Here is a 25,032-nt window from a genome sequence, read left to right as displayed (position 1 = left end):
GGAGCATTGCACATCCATGGGAGCACAGCTGCTCCTCCGGGACAGCTCAGGTGGATTAAGGAAGGGCTGATTCACTCAGGAGCCTCTCTGCCTCCCTTGAACCTACCCTTCATCCCTTCTGCACTTGAGGGCTCTTCCCTCATTTTTGCCCCAAGTCCTCAATATTTCACATAGTCCACAGGAGACTTCAGATGAAGTTCATCAGTGGCTGGGCTGAAAGGGGTGACTGTAATTCTGTTAAAGCTGAAGCAAAACAAGCCCAGATTTGTAATTTTTGGTTCTTGTCTTTTTCAGTAGGTTTTTGATATATGGAGGTGTAAAAGACAAATTATTTCAGTACATTTGCTGCCAAAATTAATCAGAATGTTTTAGCAGAGCTTTCAAAGAAAATCACATTTAAAAAGAAATCTTAACAACATAAAGTTGTTTTAGGTGAAGAATTAGAGAAAATGGAGTGGAAATATAAGCTGTCAAAATACCTCATAAATTCTCATTGTATGTGAAAATTCTCTATATCCTGAAAGACTTTACCCAAATAAAAGCTTATCTCTGCAGAATTAAATGACTGCTGCATTTTATGTAATTATGAGAGCAATCTGCCTGTTTCCTATGCTTTTTTTATCATCAGCCTTAGACACTGAATATATCTAGTCCATACTACTGTTCAAATGTGAGCTTTTATTTCTGTATATAATGAAAAAAAGGACTTTTGATGGTAAATTTATGGGAGCAGCTTTATTTTACCTGAAAATGTGGATAAATAGAGATTCATCACTTCTTCAAAGTACAGAATACTTACCTGTATTTACGCACTTGCTCTGAAGGATGAGATGGGTTATTTATCCTGCTCTGCTGTTGGCTGTGTTAATTTAAGGGAAGTAGTTTCTCTGTGTAAGAAACAGATTCTCATCTTAGCTGGTCAGTCATAACTTGAAGTGTCATAATTAGCTACTGAGACACAAGAATTAGCCAGGAGCTGATGTTTTGTGTGCTTTCAGTAGCTCTTTTGCCAGCCTAAGGACACACCAGGTTGTATCATCCAACGAAGCTTCTGTTCATCTCAGCAAAAAGCTACCAAAACCTTCTTTAACTGTTGGCCTTACTGTCACTGTTACAGTTCTTCAATTTCTAAATCAGCTGGTTGAAATTCTCCCTAGTGAAAGCAGTTTTCCTCAGTTCCAGAGGCACTGTGTAGTTCTGCAGAACAATTTCAAGCACTGTTTTATCAGACACGGCGTTAAGGTGGAGGTGTAATGGCACTGGCATTGCTCCAGTGTGGATCTCATTAGTGCAAAAGCTTGGTCACTGGAGTTGGGGTGTTAAGAAAATATCAGAGGTCTGAGCAGGGAGGGAAGCAGAGAAACGATACCATCTCTGCTGCTGTGGTTAAACTGTTGTTGGCTGCTGAATTTGTACTGCTGGGGATGGATGTGTCCTCTTAGGTCACAGATGCTCGTCCTACTGGTGTTGGTCATTAACTGAGCTTTTCTGCAAGTCCTTATTCCTGTAGCAGCTGAGACTGCCATAATCTGGATGCGTTTTTTTCTTCCTGCCATCTCTGCAGGGTAGGGAGGGTAACTGAGGCCAAGCAGATTGCATGTGGTAGTGAAGGAAATCTGTGTAAAGCAGGGAAGTGAAACCTTCGTTGCAAGACAGCAGTCTCATCTCCTGCCTCTCTGCTAGAGCAGCTTTTTTTCCCACTGGGAAAAAACCCAACCCAATAATAAAAGTCCTCAAATCATGATCTGGCAAGCAAATCAGCAGAAGGAGGAATGACCTCATCACTGTCCACACAAGTCAAAAGTCCCAACCACAGCTTGCCATGGCCAGTGGAGGCCTCTGAGCATTGGGGAGCTCTTGGGGAGATTTGGGGAAATTTTCTTGCAGGAGCTGGTGTGCTGGGAGCTCCAGTATTTGTGTGGTGCATCTAGTGCAAGTTTGTATGGCATCACCATAGCAGCTGTATGATTGGACATGTATTTTGCTTTTTGCATTTATTAACTGGTAGTCTGGAAAGTGTGGGAGACGCGGGGGAAATTTGAAATGAAATTTCAAATAGGAAGAGACAGTCCAGAAATCCAGAGCTGCAGCAGCTGCTAATCAAATAAGTGAAGGGTAAGAAATACCCTGTCTGCAAGCCAGGTCACCAAAACAAGAAGTAAATTTTGTGAGATGTAATTGCCTTGGTGAGTGCTGTTGCAATGTGCTGTATCTACTCCAAGCTCTGTAATACCAAAATTGCTTTTTTTCACGTTTGTTGCTCTCAAAAGGTGCAGGATTCTTGTGTGGGTTTCAAAGGGGAGGAGAAGCAAAATTGGAAGTAGAAAAAGTATCTGAGAGACTGTCTGTCTGCTGGTAGCTGCTTGCCAGCAGTTTCCACAGGGCTGACACATTCCCATTGACTCCAAGTGCCTTGACTCACTGGGAGCTTTCTCTCCCTGCTTGAGCTAAGGCAGAGAAGCAGCTTCAGTCTTTAACTTGTTCTTAATTTCATAGCTCTCAGAGTTGTTTTTTGATTTTTTTTCCTCCTTACTTTCTTTCTGCTAGTTAAAAGGATAGACAAAAATTAATTTCAGTTAGCTTGGAAATATCTTCATTTCAAACTTTTCTTTTACTGTGAAATCCTTTACATATGGTCATGCTTTATTCACTTCTACCACAGACTTTGTTTTCCCCTAAGAAACAACTCTTCATAGAAAAAGCTGTATTTCATGAATTACAATCTTTGTACTGGTAGACCAGAAGGGTAAACAAGTTGCATAACAAATGGCCACTTGGCAATACCAGTTGTGGATTTGAAAATACTCTTAATTATGAAACAAAAAAAACCCCTAAAATAGACTAAAACAGCATAGCCAAGAAGACTTTTTGCAGTTCATCCTCTTCGGTGTACTTAATTGCTTGAGGCAGTGTAATTAAAAGGAAATGATGCCAGTACCAGATGACATCAGTCACAGGAAAAAGTGATTGAATCTGTGTTGAAATTATTTAAGATGTAATGTGTGGGGTCTTACACTTCTCTAAGTTTTTAGGGCATCTACAGTGTGTAAAGGGCCTTTAAAAAAAACCCTTTACCCCCTCTCCAGTCTCTCTTTAACCTCTCCAGTGAAAGGTTTCAAAGGAAAAGCAGAGGCTCCTGTCCATTGCTGATGCTGTGCCTGTGTGTTTCATAAGGCTTCCTGTGTTGCAAGAGTGAGTACAGTAACTGTGTACATTACACAAATGCACTTCAAAGACAGGCTCTGATTTTCAGACCCACAGCTCAGCATTTCTGAAGCAGAAAAGAACCCCTTTTTGGATGGTCACAGGAGATCCCTTGGCTTCCTTTTCCACAAACCACCAGATGGCAACATCTCTTGGATGCAAATCTGAGATAATTCATGAAGTTCATAACATTTATTGTCTGGTTTTCCTGTCCTTAAATCTCTCTATAACGCCTCTTTCAACCCAGGTCCACGATGGTAACTTGGAGGATGCAATTAGTCTTTAGTCACCTACCAAGCAAACCCAAACATGTGCTTCCAGCAGGGCTTTAAATAGCTGCCCAGGCTGGGGGCCCATTGTTTGATAGCTCCAATGTGAATTCTGAAAATAGGAGGTTTGGACAGGATTTCCACTTTTGGAGGAGTAGGAAATGAAATCATCTTTTAATAAAGCTCTGTTTAGGGGTGTTTTGTCTCCACGAAGACCTTGTTAAACAAGAAAATGTCTGAAGAGTTTGGCTGCTGCCCTTTTAACTGCACCCCAGATCACAGGCACAGGTAGCAGTTAGATGGACTAAGCTGTACCTTAATTTATCTGCTAATGACTTACAGCTGGGAAATCTCCCCCTGTTCTCCTGCTCATTGTTCTGCATCGTTATCATGTAGAGGAAGCCGTGCTGTCATGCTGATGCATCTCATCTCTTCAGGGATAAGAACAGACAGACCAGAGCACCATGTCTTCATTTTTCATTCTTGTATGTTCCCCAGAGCAAGCTTCATTTTAAGTGTCCCCATTCATTCCCAGTAAGGGATTTTTCAGTTCGAGAGCTGTTGTCTCATTTAAAATAATTTTTAAACCATGGTTTGTTTGATGAGTAGATGAGGAATAAGCTTTATCACAGCAGAATTAGTCCCTGCACCATCTCTGCATAGACTGAAATAGTTTTTTAGTTTCTGTATTTTTGCTGCAGTATGTTGGTATTTCTCAAAACAGCTCCAAGTCATGAGTTGTTTCCAAGCTGGATTTAAAGTAACTGAGGAGCAGAAGGAGAAATGGGATAAAATGCAATGCTGCTGGAGCTAAGGGATGGGTTATTTGACTTTTATCACAGTCTAGACAGCATAGAAATGACCACATTTTGTACTGTGGAAAAAAAAAAAGTGTGAAGAAGAGAAGCATAGCCATGCAGTCTGAGATGTCAGCTAGTGAGAAACACTGTGATATTGTCTGGAGAGTTAAAACTTGAACAAGGATACTGCTGGATGGTACCAGTGTGATAATATTGAGTATTTCATCATTTTGATTGCTATTCTGGCCAAAGGGCCTGATTTCTGGAGAAGACTGAAGGCAGTCAGGAGGGGTGCAGTATTGAGAACCTGATGGTGTTGTAAAGCATGAGGATTTCTCATCCCTTCTCTGAGGTGCACTCATCTGTGTGATTTATTCAGTTACACGTGTTTTTAGGCTATGAAAATGCAAACCTTTATAAATAGGTTTTTTGCTCTTCCTGACTGTCATGGTTTAACTGCAGCCAGCAACTAAGCTGCCTCTTGTGCCATGGGGAAGAGAATTGGAAGAGTAGAAGTGAGAAAACTTGAGAGTTGAGACAAAGACAGGTTAATAGGTAATGCAAAAGTCACATGCAGACAAAGCAAAACAAGGGATTAGGTCCCTACTTTCCATGGGCAGGCAGGTGTTCAGCCATCCTCAGGGCAGCAGGGCTCCATCCCATGTAATGGAGACTTCCTCTCTCTTCCCCCAGCTCGATACACTGACCATGGCTCCATATGGTCTGGGATATCCCTCAGGTCAGTTGGGGTCAGCTCTCCTGGCTGTGTCCCCTCTTAACTCCTTGTGCCCCAATCCTGCTCACTGGTGGGGTGGGTGAGAAGAAGAAAAGGCCTTAGGTCTGTGTAAGCACAGCTCAGCCAGAAGGAAAACATCCCTGTATTATCAAAACTGTTTCCAGCACAAATCCAAAGCAGCTCCACACTAGGTACTGCCAAGAAAATTAACTCCATTCCACCAAAACACCAAAATCAGCCTGCTGACACACTCAGGTTTTGGTTTTTTTCCTTTTTAATGTCAGACATTTTTCTGTTCCACATCTGGATGGGTGTATGAGGGGGTTGCAGCAGTCCATAGTTGATGACCCTGATGGTTGCAAAGTGCATAACTTGGTGCTTAACCCATGTTAGAGGAAAGCCCTGCTGCCTGCCAGACAGAGCAGAAGGATGAGGCACGGGAGCAGTACTGGCTGTTCTGGCACTGCCTGGAGCTCTCTGTGGTTGAGGACAAGTTACTTAACCTCGTGAAAACAGATTTGGGCTGTTCCTGCAGTGATAACCACTTACCTCCTGAGAGTGCCAGAAAGCTCAGCTCCCTTCTGGTAATGTTCAGATATTAGTCCAGGCCATTGGTCTTTGGTGTGGTGAGAAGTGTTGCCCCACTGATGGTTCCTTCAGAAGGTTCCTGTACTGGGGACATGTTTGCTCACATTGTTCCTGTAGCCATTTCAAAGCAGGGGGGCAGAGACCTCTTGAGCAATCTTTCTGGTATTGTCTGCTCTTGTCACATACTGACTCCCCTTTCATTTGAACTGCTTGCCAGAAGTCAGAACCTGTACCATGTTCTTACCCCCACGTCTGACATCTTCTCAGATGTGAGGAAGCAGAACATCAAAGCACTGCAAGCGGTTGCCCTTCTGAAGAACATTCCCTAGGGTTTAGCACGATGCTTGTTTGATCCTGTTACATAAACATGGATCGTCAGGTCTGTCACTTTCTCTTCTAGGCTGCATTCAATATCTGGGGAAGTTCCAGTAGATTCCTCGTTGGTCAGAGGTCAGGACATGGTCTTTTTATCACCTTTATTTTGCAGCTGGTGTTTAACACACACTCCATCCAAGGGAATTTTGTGTACATCCATGATGTGCTGCTGTAAGGAGGTCATGTATCTTGATGGAGGTTTCTGTAGTTGTTGTCTCGATGGAGGAGCTTTTGCTCCCGTAGCAGAGTTGTTTGGCATTGTGACAAGGAAGTGACTGTCCCAAATGATTTTTCTCTGGCTGCTCATGGGCCATTTTTGCCTGCTGCTTCAATCCTGAAAGTCTGCTGGCAGCGTAGCTGTATTCTAGGTTATTCTGCAGATGGGATTCTTATGGGAATAGGCAGAAAATATTCTAAAAAATAATTAAAAAAAACCACCAAAGCTTTAGCTGTTCTCATGCTATTAAGGAATCTTTTATTAAGTTTGGCTTTTTTTAAACTCTGCATTCTAGCAACCTTCCACTGCTCTGCAGTAGGGAGAGCCCAGCTCGCAGAATTTGAGTCAGCTCCCTGAGGCTGGCATGGTCTTCTCACAGTGTGCATGTAGAGCACTGCTTTTGTGGAGGCTGCAAACAAAATTAGTGTCTTACCTGCTCCATATTTGATGTCATTAGGAAGATCAGCAAAGCCAAAAGGTGTAGGGGAAGGCATGTACAGTTCTAAATGGCCTTAAAGGCAAGTTCCCCCAAAGTTGTATCATCCCCACTTCTCCCTTGAGCATTTGGGGCTGTTACTGTGGGGATGAGTGGAATCTGTGAATGGGTTTCATCTGAGCAGCTGAGTACTAATACAGTAATTATTAGAGTGCACATGCAGTATTTGCAAGAGCAGTAGAAGTTCTTCCTACCCCTATTCTTTGAAACAACAAAACTAGTAAATCTACTCCTTCAGCTTTCACATCATCCTCTTGCTAACAGATACCTGGTGCTGGAAGCAAAGAAGTTTTCTCACCTTTCAGCTTCAGAGTGTCCTGGTTGTATTGAGCAGTTGCAGCAACAACCATGTGTGTTTTCCTCCCCTTCTCCACTTGTCTTTGATACCTTTCCAGCTGCATTTGCTCTCCTTAGGAAGCCACAGCCTCATCCCTGACAATTTTGGTGTTACCCACAGTGTCCTAATAGCAGTTTTGACCTTTCAATTAACTTCAGGATTGCCTCTTTCAGCAGACAAAATCTGTACAGATGCCAAAAGCCTCAGAACAGATTTGCGAGGTTGGCTGAAAGACCATGAAGATTAGGGACATATTTTTCCTTTTGTCAGGGAAATCAACAGCAAAAGGCCCCAGCAGAAGAAGGAAACTTTCCCACTGACCACAAATAGGGGTTTAAATTGAATTTCCAAGCCTTTAAAAATAAATCGTCATTTTGTATTTAATTAAGCAGGGTTTCATGAATGTGGTAGTATGCTGAGGTCATGGGCAAAGAGAAGCTTTTCCAGTAATTAGTGCAGGGTCCATGCTGTTCTGGCAAAAACAGCCATGACGTCAGTCTGAGGATGGAACAAGAAACTGTGCCACACAGTGAACTTGAAACACAAACCTTATTATTGAGGGGCATGTCTGACAACTACAAGTCCTGGCTGTGTTGGACACAAAGTGTATTTTTCCTTTTAAAATTCCAAAAAGGTGTTTGGTTTGGTTTGGTGTTTGTTTTTTGTTTTTTTTGTTTTTTTTTTTTTCTTCTCAAGTTTCTGAGTCAATGCAATTGCTCCCATGCCAGGGCCTCCTTTCTCCAGTTTCCCCTGCCCTAAATAAATAATAAAGTTATCAAACTTCCAACCCTCTTGTTTTGTAAATATGGAAAGTGGCCATTTCCATGTTTTTATTTAGCAGAAGCAGCTTAGTTTTGTCGTGTGAACCCAAATGCAAGGGGCAGGTGCAGCAGTGAGCACACACAGGGCATGCCCAGGCAGGCTGTGCTCTCATAGCCATGTAGACCTTTGTTTTAGGTGAAATCTCAGTGTTTTCAGTGCAAGCCAAGTGTCATGACAGCAGTTGGAGTATGTAGCTTAGCAGCACGCAGATTCTAGTTTCTGATGAGTTACTGGAGTCCTGCGGAGCTGCGAAAGAAAACTCTGTCCGTATAATCTGGATTTTGGTATGTTAGCAAAATCTTTATTTAAATTACTTAAAACTCTTGAGATTGCTTGTTGCTGAATATAAATAGCCTGGGTGGCTTATAGTTCTTTGTTTATACTGGAACAGAGAAGAGTTATACATCTTTTCCTTTTAAAGTCTATAAGAAATACTTATCTCTGATGATACATATGAATTCCAAAGATGGTGTTATTTTGGAGTTGTGACCCTCAATAACTTGGTCTTACTTGATTTAATGCAACGGGTGTGTGTGTCAAAGGAATTTCTCAGTTGTGTTTCCTCAGCCCGTGCCATTTGTTCTTTTTTTTTTTTTACCATTTGTCTGAATTTTGCTTTGCAGGCCATGACTGCTGTGAGACAGTGAAGGTGGCACTTTGTGCCTCTAGAGAAGGTCACCCCGTTCTGGTTGTGGCAGAAGAGAGTTTCCAGTTTGTCCAGGACGAAGCCTACGATGCCGCCCAGTTTCTGGCCACCTGTGCTGGCAACCAGCAGGCGCTGAATTTCACACGGTTCTTGGACCGGTCAAGGCCACCTGCTGCAGACGTGGACTTCTTGGATGAGAAAGTGGCCTTGGCCTTTCGACACCTGAAGCTGCCGGCAGAATGGAACGTGCTGGGAGCGGACCAGTCCCTGACCGGTGAGGACCTGTGGGGCACAGTGAGATTTGCAGGTTGGGAGAGAGGTAAAAAGCCTGGGAGAAAGGGTTCCCTGCCTTGGGAACCCGCTATGTACCTTCCAAAGGGTGTGGTGGCCCCTGTGCTCAGAGATGGGATGTGATGTTCATCCACATCCTATGCCTTGCCCTTCAGCCGCCTTAAAATACAAAAGGCACTGACTCATGATTTCTCTTGGTCTTCTCTTATGAAATAGCACTAGCTGACAGTATTTTCACATACAGCCAGAAAGGGGTTTTTGTGTGTGTAACAATGGCATGTGTATTGGCATAGTGCTATGTGCTGAAAAAACCCCGTGTGTAGAATATCTGAAGCTCCCAGAAATACCCTTTTGCCACAAATTTGGTGTTTGTTGTAAATGTTGGGTTTATAGGACAGGTGCAAAGTGACTGTAACATGAAAAATACATGTGATTTTTCTTGGAGAACTTGGGGCTCTTCCCCTGAGGGTTTGTATCACTTCCCTGCTTGCACACTGGCTGGCCTAACACAACAGTTCCCCAAAATAAACCTGGACAATTTTGCAGATAAAAGAAGGGAAGGGTGGGAAAACTTGACCCTTAACCACAGCAGAGAGCTACTGAGAGCTTATAAATAAACCCCAAGGCTGGCCCAGAGTGTCTGGTGGCTGCTGAAGCAGAAGTGCTGAGGTGTTCTGGATACTGTGGTGTTTCCATGCTCTTGGAGTTCTGCTTATTTTATCACAAGGGGGTAAAGGGAAACACACGTGAGACAGGGGGACTAGTTCCACTATGTACAAATCTTTGTTGTAAATTTTCAGGGTATTTTGGCAAATAGTTTCACTTCAGGAATGTGAGACATCTGCTATCTTTTATAGGATGCAATGGCACAAACACTTGAATAGGGCTGGGATGTGGCTTGCTTGGTGCAGCAGGCTCAGTTCTGCTCTCTGCAACAGGGTTTTCCACAGGAGATTTTCCTGCTTTATCTTTCTCCATCTTGCTGACTGCTTTTGTAGACCTCAATACAAGGACAGGCAACTCCCATGTTAGCAGACATTAAAATACTTGATCACATTTAATGGTTACTTGATAGAAATTCAGCAGCTGTCGTATGTTTACAAGGAGATAAACGCTTGGTATTCTTTTCCTCTGTGTGGCAGTCCCTGATGTTTCTTTCTGCATTTGAAAAAAGTTGAGATAACTCAGACATTTCTGGTTTAAGTGATAAAAATATGATCACAGTGATCTTAACGAAAACTTTGAAACTCTGAATTGTTGCTGATTTTGCAGGAAGGCTGTGATCTGGTTTCTCTTTTTGACTTTGATTATTCTTTGGAAAATCAGCACTTAGGGAAACCAGGCCATAAGATTTAGTTGGTTTGCTCAGCATGTGCTTGTGTGCCTGGAAGTTGTGGTTATGCAGGGCTCTGAATGTTAATGGACCTGTGGAGCATCCATGGCATCCACAGTGAGAAGGGGGAGCTCTGTAGTGCCAAATTCTGTTACTGTTGAGTGTTTTGGCATCTTGTGGTGAGGTGTGTGTAGATAGAAGGGAATAAATGTAACACCACTAAATGCCAATTTCATTCAAGAATACTAGTGCTATAAAATAGGTTCCCTTTTTGTTAGAGGTAGAGTTATGTGGTAGTTTTTTGCAGTGAGATATTTATACATAGGGAATTCGGGGGAATTTTTGTGATTGTGACAGGAAAGATTTGCATGCATAAGCATCCTTTTGGTCACGAAACTCTCGTTTTGCTAGAGTGAGATGGAAGAGATGTCCCTGGTTTATGATGGAGCACTAGATTAGAAAAAACCCTGTGCTAAAATATAGCACCCTTATACTGGTGCTTGTGTGTTAATTTGTGTGTGGGAGAGAGAAAAGCACTGCAAAGACTGCACTGTAGGAGCATTTGAACAATTAGACACATTCTAGCCAGTGCCTGCAGTGGGACACCCTGTCCTGCGCTGCGTCACTACCTATGAACAGCTATTCCGATTCATGCTTCACATTTCCCTAAATGTCAGCACCAGATAACTTCAAATAACCTTCTCGAAGGAGAAAATACTATAGAAATGAGAACAAAAGAAAATGTCAGATCCCTTCTTGAAAGATGTTTAGCGCTGCCTCTGAGCTGGCACGTCTCTATGGGCTCTTGTGGGCTGGAAACAAAACGCTGCTGTTCAGCAAAACCTCTGAAGGCAGGAGAGAGCCGGGAGCCTCTGCCAGCTCCCGGAGCACCACAGCCTGATGGGGAACTGCTGCTCAGAGAAGCTGCTGCTGAGAACCATGTTTAAAAGTCGATTTTTCAAAGGCCTGAAGTAGGAGTCTAACTTTTGCAAAAGTCAGGAGGTAATGGCTTTCTGCAGGCAGAAGCTGGGTACAAGAACTACCACTGAGTGCAGCTCCAGGCTGAATTTTGAGGAGGGGGTAGCTTTGTGTGGAGGCTTCTCCTTGCTTTTGCCTGCACCTAGCCCTGGCCAGGCTTTGAGCAGAGGGCAGGGAGTTCACTGCTGTCACGCACCGCAGAGGGCAGAGGGGCTGCTAAAAGTTTCACCAAGCTCTAGCTCCCAGGGCTGTTGAACTCATCTGCTGTGTCAGTGAGCACATACAGGCATGGAAGTGGGGGTGGGAGCACCTAAGATTCCTGCCATCAGAGGTCCTTGGGCTCCATTCTCTTGCTGGGACAGGCACAGGGTACTCAGCCATTTGGTGGTATGACCTGGGAGGCAGAAGAGAGCCCAGGACAGTGTGTGGCTGGGGAAGAGCACGGTCCCTGAGACACAACTGTGCTCTTCACCAGCCATAAACTGTTCCTCCACAGCAAACAGTTCCTGCGCCTTGCTCTTAGTTATCTGTCTATCTGTATGAGCTCCAATGGCATCCACAATTTCAGAATATCCATAATTAGGGATTAGTCTTGTTACTGTGGTATTCCAAACACAGCATTTTTTTCAGGTGCCATATAATCATGTCTGTCTTAATAATTACAAGTGCACTGTAACTTTCTAAAGAACATAGTTGTTACTGCTGTCAAACGTAGGGCTATTTACTGTTCTCAGTGGCATTTAAAGGCAGCTATTTAAATGGAACAGATTGTTACACTTTATGCCTAGAAATCAAAATTTAATATGTATCCTGAGGATGTATGCAACGTAAATGCAGGACTGTGATGTTCTATTTTAAATTACTGAAGAGAAAACTAGCTAACTAGAAAACCACAACTGAATATTTTGAGGTATGAGTAATGATTATGGCTTGTTTATGTTGCAGTGGGGAAAAAGAAGGGAGAAAAAAATTAGGGAGGATCTAAGGCTCAGGTATGAAAAGCTAGAGAGCTTAATTGTATCACTAGTAAACAGATCACTTTCAAAATAACTTGGAAGTCATATTCTGACAAAACCTTTGAGAAAACAGTCTTTTCATTTTGCTGATTAAAAGTGAGTGGTGAAACCCAAAGCCATGGTTAATTTTTGGTTGTGTGGTTTGGTAATTTTCTGAGGTGGCGCTTCAGGAGCTAGTTAATTTTGCAGAGGGTTGCTGTGATCACTGTGATATGGAGCAATTCCCCTGGGAGTGTAAGGACTGCTGTGAGAGAGTGAGCCAGGTTTTCAGGCAGATAACCAGGCGACCATCAGATGACATAGAACACTTTAACTGATTGCAGTTACTGATGTGTTGAATATGTACAGCTTCCCAGAAATGCTACGGGATAAACACCCATCTTCAATAAGTAATGGGAAATTAAACTCCCTGACCTCACCAGGTAGGGGGTGGGTATAGAGGAAAACTCTCTGCCCTGGTTTGAAATAGTCTGAATGTATTAGGGTTATGGGTTTAATAGCTTCATGTACAAAACCAGTAGGATTTCAGTGTACAGGACAACATGAGTGTCACCTCAAATAGAGATCATGAATTGGGGTTTTTTTGCAGGGAGGGAGCATGTCTGAAGAGAGCAAGTAACCAAAAAAACCATCTTATTTTAAGCAAAAAATCCTAAAAAGCTTTCAAAAACTTTCAGAATTTGGTTATTAGGAGCTAGCCTCTTTTGCCATGGGAAGATGCTAAAGTTATGCTGTTGATGATGTATTTCAGACACAGAGCTTTAATCTGTTCATCTGCTGCACTCTTGTTACAGTTTCCCTTGGAACCCTTTCAGTGTGATAGTTACAGGTGTTCTTTGGTTGGATTTCATGTCCATTCCAGTCTGCTGCTCAGCTTCTGTGCTCTCTGATAAAGCACAGTGTGGTATAAATCAGCATGGTCCATTCAGTGCCATCAGCACAAAGTGCTCTGTTCAGCAGCAGTCCTCAATAAGATGTAAAAAATCTTTTCCATACCTAAATTTAGTGCCCTCTGCAGTGGAAAATGGGAAGCAGAAAGCAACTCTTGTTCAGACAGCATCAGAAATGTGCTGCTCGAGACAGAGATGTACCGTTCAGTCTGTGGCTGAGAAATTGTTGGCATGAGAATGTTCCTATTCCCTTTGATATTAGCGGGAATGGGGACACAGAGATCTTTTGGTGTGCTTTGAAAAATTTCTTGTTTATCAGATTAAGAAGGGAATTACCCACACATCTTTTTATTAGCTGAGCTTATAACTCCAAACACAACATCTTTGCCTTGACCTTTCTGCAGTGCAGTTGTCTGCTGGAGCCTTCCTCTAGAACCTTGGCATGAGGTGGCAGCTTGGTTCTGGGGTTTTTTACCTTTGTTTCTCAAGGACTGATCTGAGCAGTGAGAGCATTTCCAGCTGAAAGCAAGATTTTGAGGCCAGATTTGATGGTAGATTTCCAAATTGCTGAGTATACGTGAGTTTGGGTGAGAACCTAGTAGAGGTCACCAGTGCAGGAAGACTAAGCAATGCTACCCCATTCCGTGGCTGGCTCATGAGATGTCTCAGGGCATGGAGAATAAACTGAGCATTAGGTGTAGGTTACTCTATCTGGAACCTTATTTTTAAAAGGGAACACCAGGTTTTTTCTGTTATTTAATCAGGTTTAAAATGAAAATTTCTACTTAGTGTTCTTGGGCGTGTCATACTCAAAGGTTTTGGTTTTTTCCTTCAATGCTTATTTGTTTTGTGCTAATAACACCTTAAACCTTAATCCTTTACTATGAGCAAAGTACATATGGAAATTTGGTCCTCATTTGCGCAGATAAACTGTCTGTTCATGTATCACAGCAGAAGAAAATTACACAAAAATAATACATCCAAAATCTTGTGTTTTGCCAGCTGGACTAGAGTACCCTGCCATTATGGGGCAATAATCATATGTTTCAACTCTTGCCTATTACTAGGAAATGAGAAAGGAGCAAAACAATCTTGGCCTTTTCAGTATTGTGTGTCTTGTATTTCCACAGTTTCCTAATTACCAGAAGCTTCTTGTTGGCATTCAAATGACAGCCATTTTAAGATGAGGAGCTCTTGCTTGGTATGTGGTAGGAGAAGGAGCTCTGGCTTTTGCATGTTAAAGCTTTTGATATTCTTTCATGCTTGGGATATGCATTTTGCACCATGACAAGATCTTAAAATCATTGACTAGATTTCCAACATTTTGTGTGACAAGCTTCATCCATTCAAAGGTAGGAAGTCTGAAGGGATCTGTCTGTCTTCCTCCCATTTCCATCCAGCAAAATGCCCATAATTGATGCAGACCAGCTCTTGTCTAGTTTTGAGCAATACCATACACCAACAGATGTATTTTCATTATATATTAGTAGTTAATCCAGCCCACAGATGGCACATGCCTTTTTAACTGTCACCATGCAAGTTTTGCACACTCCAGAACCTTCCAAAGCCATTGCCTGGGGCCCCTGCAGTTGTTGGATGTACAGTACTTTGTCTCTTCGCTGCCATCATCTGTGCCCATCTGTTAGGGTGGCCTCCTGCCAGGTTCTGTGTCAGGCGGAGCCTTCCAAAACTGGATAGTGAGCTTGTGTGTTTAATATGCTCTGGTGGCAACAGGCCACCTCTTCTTGTACAGATCCTGTGTGCACATTATCATTGCCCAAAGGCACCAGGGCAGGGCCACATTCACTTCAGTTGCATTTGCAGACACCCCCATCCAAACTCTGGAACTACCCTGTCCACTGATTCAGTGATAAAGAAGATTGTTTTAATAGAACAGGAAAGATGTTCTCAGAAGGTGCAGTCATATGAGCAGATTGGGACAACTGGGGAGGCGTTGTGACAACTGGGAGGGGCCATTTCATCTGTGGACATGTGAGACAGAGGCAACCATTTGGCTCAGGGACAAGAGGAATATCTGCCTGCATCTTGCAGAACTTGAAGCTGGTAGTGTGTGTTTGGTGGTGTACCATGAGTTGGTGAGCAGAAGATGCTTCTCCCTGTTGGTAATACTCTCAGCTGCTGGAGGAAGAAGCATTTTGGTCCAGGGACCTGTGCTTATGCTTTGCAGGTCTACACTGCTCAGCTCTGGGGCAAGGCTGTCTGTTCTAGTTAGGAAGATGATTTTCCCTTTCAACGTAGCAGCTGGAACAGGCGATCCCGTGTGAGAACAGAACGTGGCCAGACCAGTGCAACACATCCTGTATTTGGATGGCTGTTGTTTGCTCTAACAGAAGTGCTTTTGTGCCTCCTACCTCTCTGTAGGAAGAGTTACACCACATTAATTATGTTCACTCTACCAGTCAGTGTACAGGTAGTGTGGGAGCTTTGTGCAAGTTCATTGAGTAAAACTTCGAGCACTGGCTTTCACTGTGGGCAAGTCCTACCTATATCCACATTTTGCAGCCCTTTCCCTTGTGTCTGTCTATATGGTGTGTTATTTTTCATTTTTCTTTAAATCCAGGGCTGCAACCATTGATTAACCTCCTTGTTGTGCTATTTCTAAATCATTACACTCTGTAATACCCAAATAATAATACTCAAATCCTTCTTATTACTTAGCCAAAGGCTGAGAATTTGTCTCTGGGAGAGCTCAGTCATTCCCTTTTTCTCTGATCAGCTGGAACCTCCATTCAGACACACTCATGTATTCAGGACAGCTTGGTTTTGCTTTACGGTAATCATGAGGAGGTTAGGGGGAAGGCTTGGTTTGTAGCCCAGAGACCTAATTTGGAGTCATTTGGAAGAGAAGTGGTGCCAGAAAGCCTTTGGTTCTTGAATACAGATTAGTTATTCAGAATTTGATCCAAAAAGTTGTGAAAAATTGTGTGTGAGGCAGGGGAGAACTGCCTGTTTTTGCTTTGTTTTGTTTTTCACCAAAGGTCTTAATGACGTCCCTAAAGAAAGTAAGTAAGAAAGAACAGCAGCACTTTGAAGAAGTGATTTCTCTTGGGGCACACTTCTTTAAAAAAAAATACAAGATTAAATCCTAAAGCTGTTATGTGCATGCATTTTAAAACCTGTTGTATAGGTTTGGCTGGCACCCAAATTAATAACCCAATAAATCATTTCTGTGATATTAAAGGGTTTATACCAAGTGTGCTCATTGGCATGGCTTTCTGAGACCCAGTTGGTGTTTTGTTGTTGTTGCTGTCAGTCAATACTGAAATCCTTTGTTAATTAAAAGAACAAATTTTTATTTCTTGCAGTTTTTTTAACCCAAATGCTTTTGCCTTTCATACAGAAATAACAGGCTTTGATCTGCAAATGCTGGATTTCAGCAGTGCATCTGGAGCTCATTTCTGGTTAAAGCTTTTCAGAGCATCGTTCTAGGGCTGCAGCTTTTGGAGTAGGGGGATATTTTTCTGAGATGAAAGCTCAGGCTCAAGAGTGACTTTTACCAAATTAGAAGGTCACGGTTATTAAACACAAAAAGCAGCAGCGGAGATTGGTAGTTTATAAATGCTGCTACTCACAATGACAGAGCTACTGTATAAAGCTGAGAAAAGCTGGTCTGAGGCATAATCAAACCAGGAAAGAAAACCCTTGCTGTTTCTTTTTTTTTTTTTTTTTTTTTTTTTTTTTGTCTATGTAAGTTTTTAAACAGTTCTCCTTTATAACTGCTTTGGATTTGTACATTAAATGTAATTGGTTTTTTTTTTTTTATGCATGCCTTGGCACAGATCAGCATCCCGTTAGGTAACGAAATTTGTCTGTCCCTAAAGCCTGATCCTGAGTGTGTGAGGAGAAGGTTTGGACATCCAGGAAAACCCACCTGACCATGCTTCTGTTTGGACATGCTGTAGCCACGTGGTGGCTGTGGCTGTTTAGGACGTGGTGAGGTTTTCACATTGACCTGTGGTCGGTCTCAGCATGAGAGGTGTTGAGCACTTCCAGTCCCACCATAGCGTGTCCCTCACTTTAAGACTGGTGTCTCCTGGATATTGGCAATCAGGCTGTTTTTCCAGGTGCTGCAGGTTCCTTTGGGCTGTCAGCTCCATGCCAGCCGCTGTGTGTGGTGGGGCTGGGATGTGGGATTATAACATTCCCCAAACCCTCAAGCCTACGAATTCCCATTTCTTTCTTCCTTTTGTTTCCCCTTCCCAGAGAACATCCCTCGGGAAACACTGATGCATTTTGCGGTGAGGCTGGGTCTGCTGCGGCTGACGTGGTTTCTGCTCCAGCAGCCGGGTGGAAGAGGAGCTCTCAGCATCCACAACAACGAAGGGGCAACGCCTGTGAGCTTGGCCTTGGAGAGGGGCTACCAGAAGCTGCACCAGCTTTTGACAGAGTAAGGATGATTTGGTGGTTGCTCTGCTGGTTTTCCATTCTCTACCGTTGCTTGGCTTTGCTGTACATTATCACTCAGTGGTGTCTAAGTGCTATACTTCCACCCTTAAAGGCAATTTTGGTATAATTTTGCTTTTAGTGTTCTTGCTAGCTGCAATGGGGGCAGTCCTGAGGGTTAAGGGGAAATGCAGTAATATTTTTGGGGGTGGGGGGGTTCTCATTGCTCAGTGTTCTGCTTCCAGCTGTCTCATAAAGCCCAAAGTGAGTCATTGTATTATTGACTAAATAGGACAGATCTTATGTAAACACAAATGAAAAAGCTTTTCTTCAAGCAAGCACAACTGCCCAAAAGAGGGGAGCTAACAGGCATTGTGGTGGTGGTGGATTGTTGTGTTTGTACTTCTTAGAGAGGGAGCTTTTTAGTTAAATGAAATAGTGATCATTATGTTGAAATAAGGCAGCATCTTGTAGAGAATAGGCATTTTACCAGTATAGGTTAAAAAAATATAGGTAAGAATTAATGCAAATGTTTAAAAGAAACCAAAATATTTAACAGAAACAGGTCTCTTGTAAATGGTCTTGAGAAGCAGCCAGGTCTTACAACACATAGCAAGTAGCTAGTGGCATGAGCATTTATTGCACTGCTTTACAAGGAATCCTTTGGAAGATGGCAAGTTATTTTTGAATAGCAAATGTTTGGAGATCTAGCTTTAATAGCTGAGGCTAATAAAGACAAAGAGCTTAAAAGAGTCTTCAGGGGGCTGTTTGTATAGGAGAAAAGATTTGGTCTCTGTGTGTGTTATTCTGATGCCTGGTTCTCTTAAGCTTTGTTATAAACTTTGTGTTTCTGAATTGACTTCTCAGATACTTGGGGTTTTTGTTGAGTGACCCAATGTCATGTTCAGGAGTCTGCTGTGTTGTCCACTTTATCACGCAACATTCCCTGTTACAAATTGTAAATTATTCTGCTTTCTATAGTTGCTGGGTGCAGTGTTGGGGGGCAGAAAAATATGATCTATATTGCTGAAATGATTGCATTTAAGTTTTATCTTTAAATTCAGGCAATCACATGGAAAGTGAGGGTAAAGGAGAAGGTGCAGTGTGGGATGGGACCTATTCTTTAATAACTTCTCCTGCCACCCTTGCTGGCATTAATACAGAGAAGATGACAGTGTTACATTTTTCTCCATCAAGTTCAACAGTCATACTGTGAAAACACAATCATCTTGCAGGCTATCTTGTAAAAATGGGATGTGCAAATTCATTCTGTAACTGCAGCAAGGTTCTCCAAGGTGAGACTAACCACATTAACAGGCTTTGCATACTGTCAGGAAGCTTAAGCTGGCCAAAACTTGATTATAGAGCTCACAGCAAATACTGCAACCCTAATGGGAGTAGAGCTGGTAATTTAAATAAAAATAGGAAGTAAACAAAACGATTACAACAGCTATTCATGTATTTGGTGAAGTATTTCGCAACTGGCTCCAGTATTGGAATGGCAGTTCTCACTCAGTGGAATGGAAAGAGGACTGGGATTCCATGACATTGTCCTGTGCTGTTGCCTGAAAGGGACGCTGCTGGCCCAGTCCATGGGATTTCTCTGATGACCTTTGCGATTTGTCTTTGAAAATAAGACACAAGGAGCTGCAGAAATGTTGCCATCAAGGTCCCAGTTCCTGTTCTTCTTAGTATATCCTTAAACTGTTCTTTGTGATTTGTTTTCCTTCTTGGACTGCTGGGTGGAAATACAATGTGTAAACATCTGACAGCCATGCCACAGGTCCTGGGACTCTGAAAACTCTCCTATTCCCATAAAGTCCTACAAACAGAAGTTCATGGATGCTGGAAATCATGGTTCCCCTTCTCAATGGGCGGGATGGTGGTGGAGCATTGTGATATGACCTTGGGACTGACTGGAGCAGTGACACAGGGGCAGCCACAGCCCTTCCCTGCAGGAGGGTGATGGCAACAAAATGGGCACATCCTGATTCCCCAGCAGTGATTTTTATTATGCTGAGCATTTTCTGCAATAAGATGGGATTGAGATTTGAAAATCCCTATTGGGAGGAGAAATACTGAGTTTCAAAACACAGAACATTCTGTGAAGAGAGCAAGTGTCATTTATGTGCTGTCAAAACGCAAAGTACAACCTCCTTTCTGCACTCTGCCTATGCTCACGCTGTATAATCCATGCACACAAATTTGGCACACAGCTCGTCCCACTCAGCAAAACACAGAGCAGCAACGCATGTTAGTGAGGGCCCCTACAAAGGAGTCATTATTTTTACAAGTAATTAAACTGCACTTCGCCAAATAAATGAATGCAGCGTGTTTTGTGATGCATTATCCTTGCGGGGAATTTATTGTTCTCTTGCTTGCTAATTTGCAGGACCTTGCATTTTACAATGATTCTCCCAGCCAGCATTGGGAAGGGATGAAATTCTGCCATAATTAGGATACAGTCATTAAAGAACAGACATAAAACCTTCTCCGTTGTTGTAGTTTTGCCTTGGTTTGTCTGCAAAGCGGCTTGATTCAGCTGCAGTGTAAATATTTTTCTCAAAAACTAATTACACTGGTGGCATTTTGAATTTCTCTATATCTGATGAACTTTCCTCTCTCAGCTTTTGCAGTACTTCATGTAAAAAAAATGAAAGATGTTTCCTATATAAGTTGTCCATCCCTGGAAGTATTCTGTTCTGTGGTTTGCACTGGCTCTTCATCCTCAGACAGGAAGGGTGCTGGTTCTTTTGAGACCCAAACAAGGAGCTGTCACAGAGCCCATGTAGGTCACCAGGGATGGAGAGTCAATAGCAGCATTCATTAATAAATATTCATATAAGCAAATAAATACTCATCACCAATAAACATTCATCAGTTGTGTATCATTCCTGAGGGGACTTGCTTTATCTCCAAGATGAAAGCTGCACAGTAAACACTGTCCTGCAGTGCAGAAGGGCACTAGTTTTATAGGGAAAATAAATATATCAAGATTTATATATAAAGATAACTTTGGAAATGGCACAGTTTGCAAAGCCCTCTGAGTTTCAACCTTTTCCAAGTAGTAGGCATGAGTTCCAGAGAGAAGAGCCTGTGGTTGAAGCCTGTCGCTCCCCAGCGTTGATGCTGACTGCAGGGCGCTGGCTCTGGCGAGGCAGCACAGTCACTAAACAGGCTGGTGGAACTCTGTGAGTAACTGGACAGCTGCAGAGTGCAGGAGTTGGTGTTGCCCAGTGCAGTCAGGGCAGCAACACAATCCCCTGCCAGCTCCATGTTCTGCAGGGCTCTTACAGCAGTGGGGAAAATGGCTCCAAGACACCGGGGCCGTGCGGGACTGCAGAGAGGTTGCAAGTGCTGCTTTGTAAAACATACAAACACTGACCTGGTTGCTGATTTTATTTCTGTCTAGTAACATTTCTATCCCCAGCAAAGCCAAACACTTGTAGTTTCTTCACAGCTGAGAGTGATTTATGTCCTCTGAAAAAGGGAAGAGAGAGAAAAATAAAACCGATTTAAAAAAAAATTAAAATTGCATTTTTCTAATCTTTGCAAAGAGTTGCAACAGTCTCTGAGTTTTTTACTGTAAACCTTTTTCACTTTTGCTGGTTTCTCTGCTTTTTGCCCAAAAGTGCTTCTGCACAGCTCTGGGATTAGTCTTCCCTTCAGATTTCCTGGTAACAATCAGGAGGCTCAGTCTGTGAAACTGTAAATCGGTACAAGTCTGTATTTCCAAAATTAAAATAATTTAATTAACACACATGAGGAATAACTTGCTGGTAGCAGCAGAAGGGTTTTGGGAATGTTTTGCAATCCATGATTATCACTTGCTATTGTTCTTATTTTACATAAGTAATTGATGAAGTCTGGGTTGTAATCTCCGTGGTGCCTCTCAAATAAGGAAGCTTTTTCAGTGGCTTTACTTTTATAGCTGAATACACTTTTCTGCTTTTTTGAGCTAGGGCTGCAAAAGGATTTGCCTTGCATGTTCGTTTTTTTTGCACCCCAATTTAGCAGGCCCTTTAAGCAAGTGTTTAAATTCAGAAATACCCAGTTCATGTTCAGCAGAGTGTTTAAGCATGATCTTAAAATTGGTCACATGGTATACATATATTTTATTTCTGGCTAAGCAGAATCAGGGGCTGTAAGGTTTATTGAATTAGTGCTGATGTTTCTCCATCTGTTCTTTGACTCCAAACCAAAGCAACAAATCCATTTGATTGGTATGTGGGGAGCTGGGTTTTAGGTATGGCTTGCTGTGGTGTGGCAGGAGAACAGCTGACTTTGTCTCTACAAGTGATGGCACAAGATTAATGTGCTAAGAGGGATTCAAAAATGTTGGAAGGGCACTGAAAGAGGACTCTCAGAGAGGTGTGTTAAGGAGATGCTGTTTAGCTGCAGACAGTAGTGTGTCTGGAGCAGTGTGGGAGAAGCAGTGATCTACAGGGTCTAGTTTTGTGGCTGTGTGTTTCTTAGGATTTTCAGTTGAAACGCCATCATTTAATATCTTTAACATCATGATTAGAAAGATGCTGAGGTGCTGTGGGTTTCTTTTGGCCACAGCAGAGGAGTGTACTGGGAGTGGGAGGATGGGGCAACCAGGTGTGAACATGATGGAGCAGGAAGAGTTTGTGTTTCTCTCTTTCCACCTACTCACCCACATCATGCTCCAACTTTTACTGACTTCCTGGTGTGTTCCCACGTCCCTATGAAGATTTGTATTTTCATTCTTTGGCTCCCTCCTCTCCTTTGTTTTGTATGTAGCCACCTCTGAATACAGAAGAGAGAGAAGGCTTAGTCTATGTGATAGAAACAGCTTTTTAGTGATTCTGATTTCCCACTCAGAAATTGTAGTCCTGGGAGATCATGGAAACAGACCTGTGAGGACGAGAAAGAAGAGATTTAGAAGAGATCTGCGAATATTTGCTAAGATATGAGAAGAAATTATTTCCCTTCTCCCAGCAATCCTGATCTGGAAGTGTTCCCAAAAATTATATGAGCCATAAGTGCTGGACAGCCTTGTGTGGTTGGTAAGTGATTATGAGAGACCATCTCTGTTTCAGGATAAATTTAGAAAATGCAGATAAGTGGTTTCCCAGAACTGCAGAGTTTTTGGCCTCAGGCATGGGCTAGCTGCATACCCAGTTAGGATGCTCATATTTAGCAGATTTGCTTCCAGCAGTGACATTCATGGTAGGGTTTGCAGTTTGAACAGATTATTGTAGAAGAAGACTTCGTAGACTGCTGTGCCAGAGGCAGCCAAAGGGATGGCTTCTTCTTGGGGTTGTGTTGCAGAGCCACCAATCACGCTTGCTTGCAGCACGTGGAGATGTTCTGCAGAGACAACTCTTCTTCCATATCACTTGTCCTGATCTGAGATGCTGTTTTTAGCTGTAAACACTGCTTGCTGAAGTAGTCTCCATGATGGTGGTTTTTTATTTAAAATGCAACAAATGGCATCTGTTTTCACTCTTGAGTGCTTTTCATAGATCCACCTTAAATTTCCTTTGTTTGCTGATGAGACTCCAGGTGAGCACTGGGTTCTGTGTTGGACCTACAGCTCCACATCCTGAGCAGGCCATCCTTCTTGTTACATAAGGCTCTGAAAATAAAACAAATGGAAAATTCATTTAATAACAGTTACTCTTATGGAATGCAGATTGTACTTTTTTGGCAAATATAGCTGATGACAGTTAGTAGCTGTATTTCTATATATTTTTTTTTAATGTATAATTAACATTGAGGCCTAAGAAATGCTTGGGTTTAGAGGTACAGACTTTGTATTTGGAAATATTGGACATGTTCCCTTAGGATATGTGCATCTGCAGGCAGCTGTTGGAGGACCAAGCGAGCTTTTCTCTATGATTTGCTGCTGTATAGTGTGTTGATCAATGAGAAGTTAGCATTACATATTTTGAATTCAATTATTAAATATTTAATCTGATATCAAAGGGTAGGTTATGCAATCCTAAATTCAGTTTGGTGTCAGAACCCACAACTGCAGTTCATGTTTGTGTGAGGCACTGTTAGGGGTTAGTCATTATTTCTGCATCAGATGAACTTAACTCTTTCTTTCACCATCAAAACTATTCAAATTAGTTAGCGATACATAGAGTTTTCTTATATGAGAAACATTTTTTTTTTCTACTTCCCTGGGGCGTTTGGAACAGTTGGAAACACCTGAAGCATGAATTCTGTGTTGGTTAAATCTCTATTAAATTTGAAAATGGTTGGTGTATTTTAACCCATGCTAGCACATACTGGTTGCACATGTTTTCTAGGTCTCATATACACTGCATATGGATGGTTGTAAAAACGAGGAGGAGCAAGAAAGTGTTTGTGTGCATTAATGTTTTGTGTATCACGGAAGGTTTGGGTGCAGAGTTGATCGTACAGATACAAAGCCTCCATTACCCCAACACTTCTGCAAATAACACTGAAGTTCTGTTTGGTCAGATTTCTCAGATTGGTTTAACTGCTGGTGACTGCATTGAGTGTGGGTGTTGGGTTTCCCCAGGAGGGATTGTTGGTTGATTTAAATTACCCATGCTGTGGGCATGGTGCCCAATCGCCACCAGTCCTATCCCTATAGGCACCATTCCTTGTTTATCCCAGATTACAGTCTGTCTGATCTGGTATTTTCACTGTGATACCATAATAATAGTAATAAAAAGAATGTAAGATTAAAATTCAGTTTAGTTACTTTTTTATTTACCTAACAGATAAGAGCGTCTAAATTCTGGCATCTCCTGGCTTTTCACTGCAGCCATAATGGTAGAGGCTTTGTTTAAATTTTTTTTTAATTGATTTTTCCTTTTTTTCATTTTTTCTTTACCACATGGATCTGGGTGCTGCTGCTTTCAAAATAAACCCACAGATGTTGTCAGGCTTGCAGTAAGATCCTAAGAGCTGGCAATGCTACTGAGCTTGTTTTGTTTCAGCTCAGAAATCTGGAGGGGATATCCCCAGGAAATAAAACCTTGAGTTTCCACACTGCCTTCCTTGCCCCTTTGTGAAACTGTGGGATAAATCTTCCTAACACAAAGTTTTGCTTAACTCACTGAGGCTTTTTTTCATTCATTTTCTGATCTCTTCCTCCCTCCTCTTCCTCTCCCCTCCGGCTCAAACTTTGTCTCTTGGTACTGGAAAACACGCCTGCTGCGAGCACCAGCACGTCTGAATTTCAGACCCTTGTTACTGAACAGTTTCTGCAGCTTTTGCGGGCAGGCAGAGCTTTTGATCTGGTGGTTTGGTTTGGTTTTTTTCTTTTGTTCTCCTTTTCTCACTTATCTTCCTGCTTCTTAAAAATCTCTTGCCCATATCTGCCGGAAGCCAGGAGCTGTGCCGTGTGGGCTTTCCTCTCCCTTTTCCGCCACTCACTATCTGTTCCCCTGCCAGATGAGGAGAGATTCAGCACACGAGCACAGTGTGGCTGTGCCTTGAAAAGGGACCAGTCTACTTGGGCAGTGCTGGGAGGTTTAAATAAAAACCACTTCCTGCAGCTTGGATGGGGCTTGGAGCAACGTGGTCCAGTGGAAGGTGTCCCTACTGATGTTGGAACTAGCCAATCTTTAAGGTCCCTTCCAACCCAAGCCATTCTGTGATCTATCATCTTGTCTTACATGCCAGA

General features: G+C 42.5%; 1 protein-coding gene across 1 annotated transcript in view; it reads left to right on the top strand.

Moving 5' to 3' along the window:
• The window catches only part of AKAP13 (A-kinase anchoring protein 13), a 200,941-nt gene that overhangs the window by 74,078 nt on the left and 101,831 nt on the right, over window positions 1–25,032 (top strand). The window contains exons 6-7 of the mRNA XM_082291019.1: window positions 8,468–8,764; window positions 17,223–17,406. Of these exons, the coding sequence (XP_082147145.1) occupies window positions 8,468–8,764; window positions 17,223–17,406 (481 nt within the window). The remainder of the gene's footprint in view (window positions 1–8,467; window positions 8,765–17,222; window positions 17,407–25,032) is intronic.

Source organism: Coloeus monedula, assembly GCF_965178545.1.
Source record: "Coloeus monedula genome assembly, chromosome: 14".
NCBI classification, from domain to species: Eukaryota; Metazoa; Chordata; class Aves; order Passeriformes; family Corvidae; genus Coloeus; species Coloeus monedula.
This window is presented reverse-complemented; position numbering and strand designations above follow the sequence as displayed.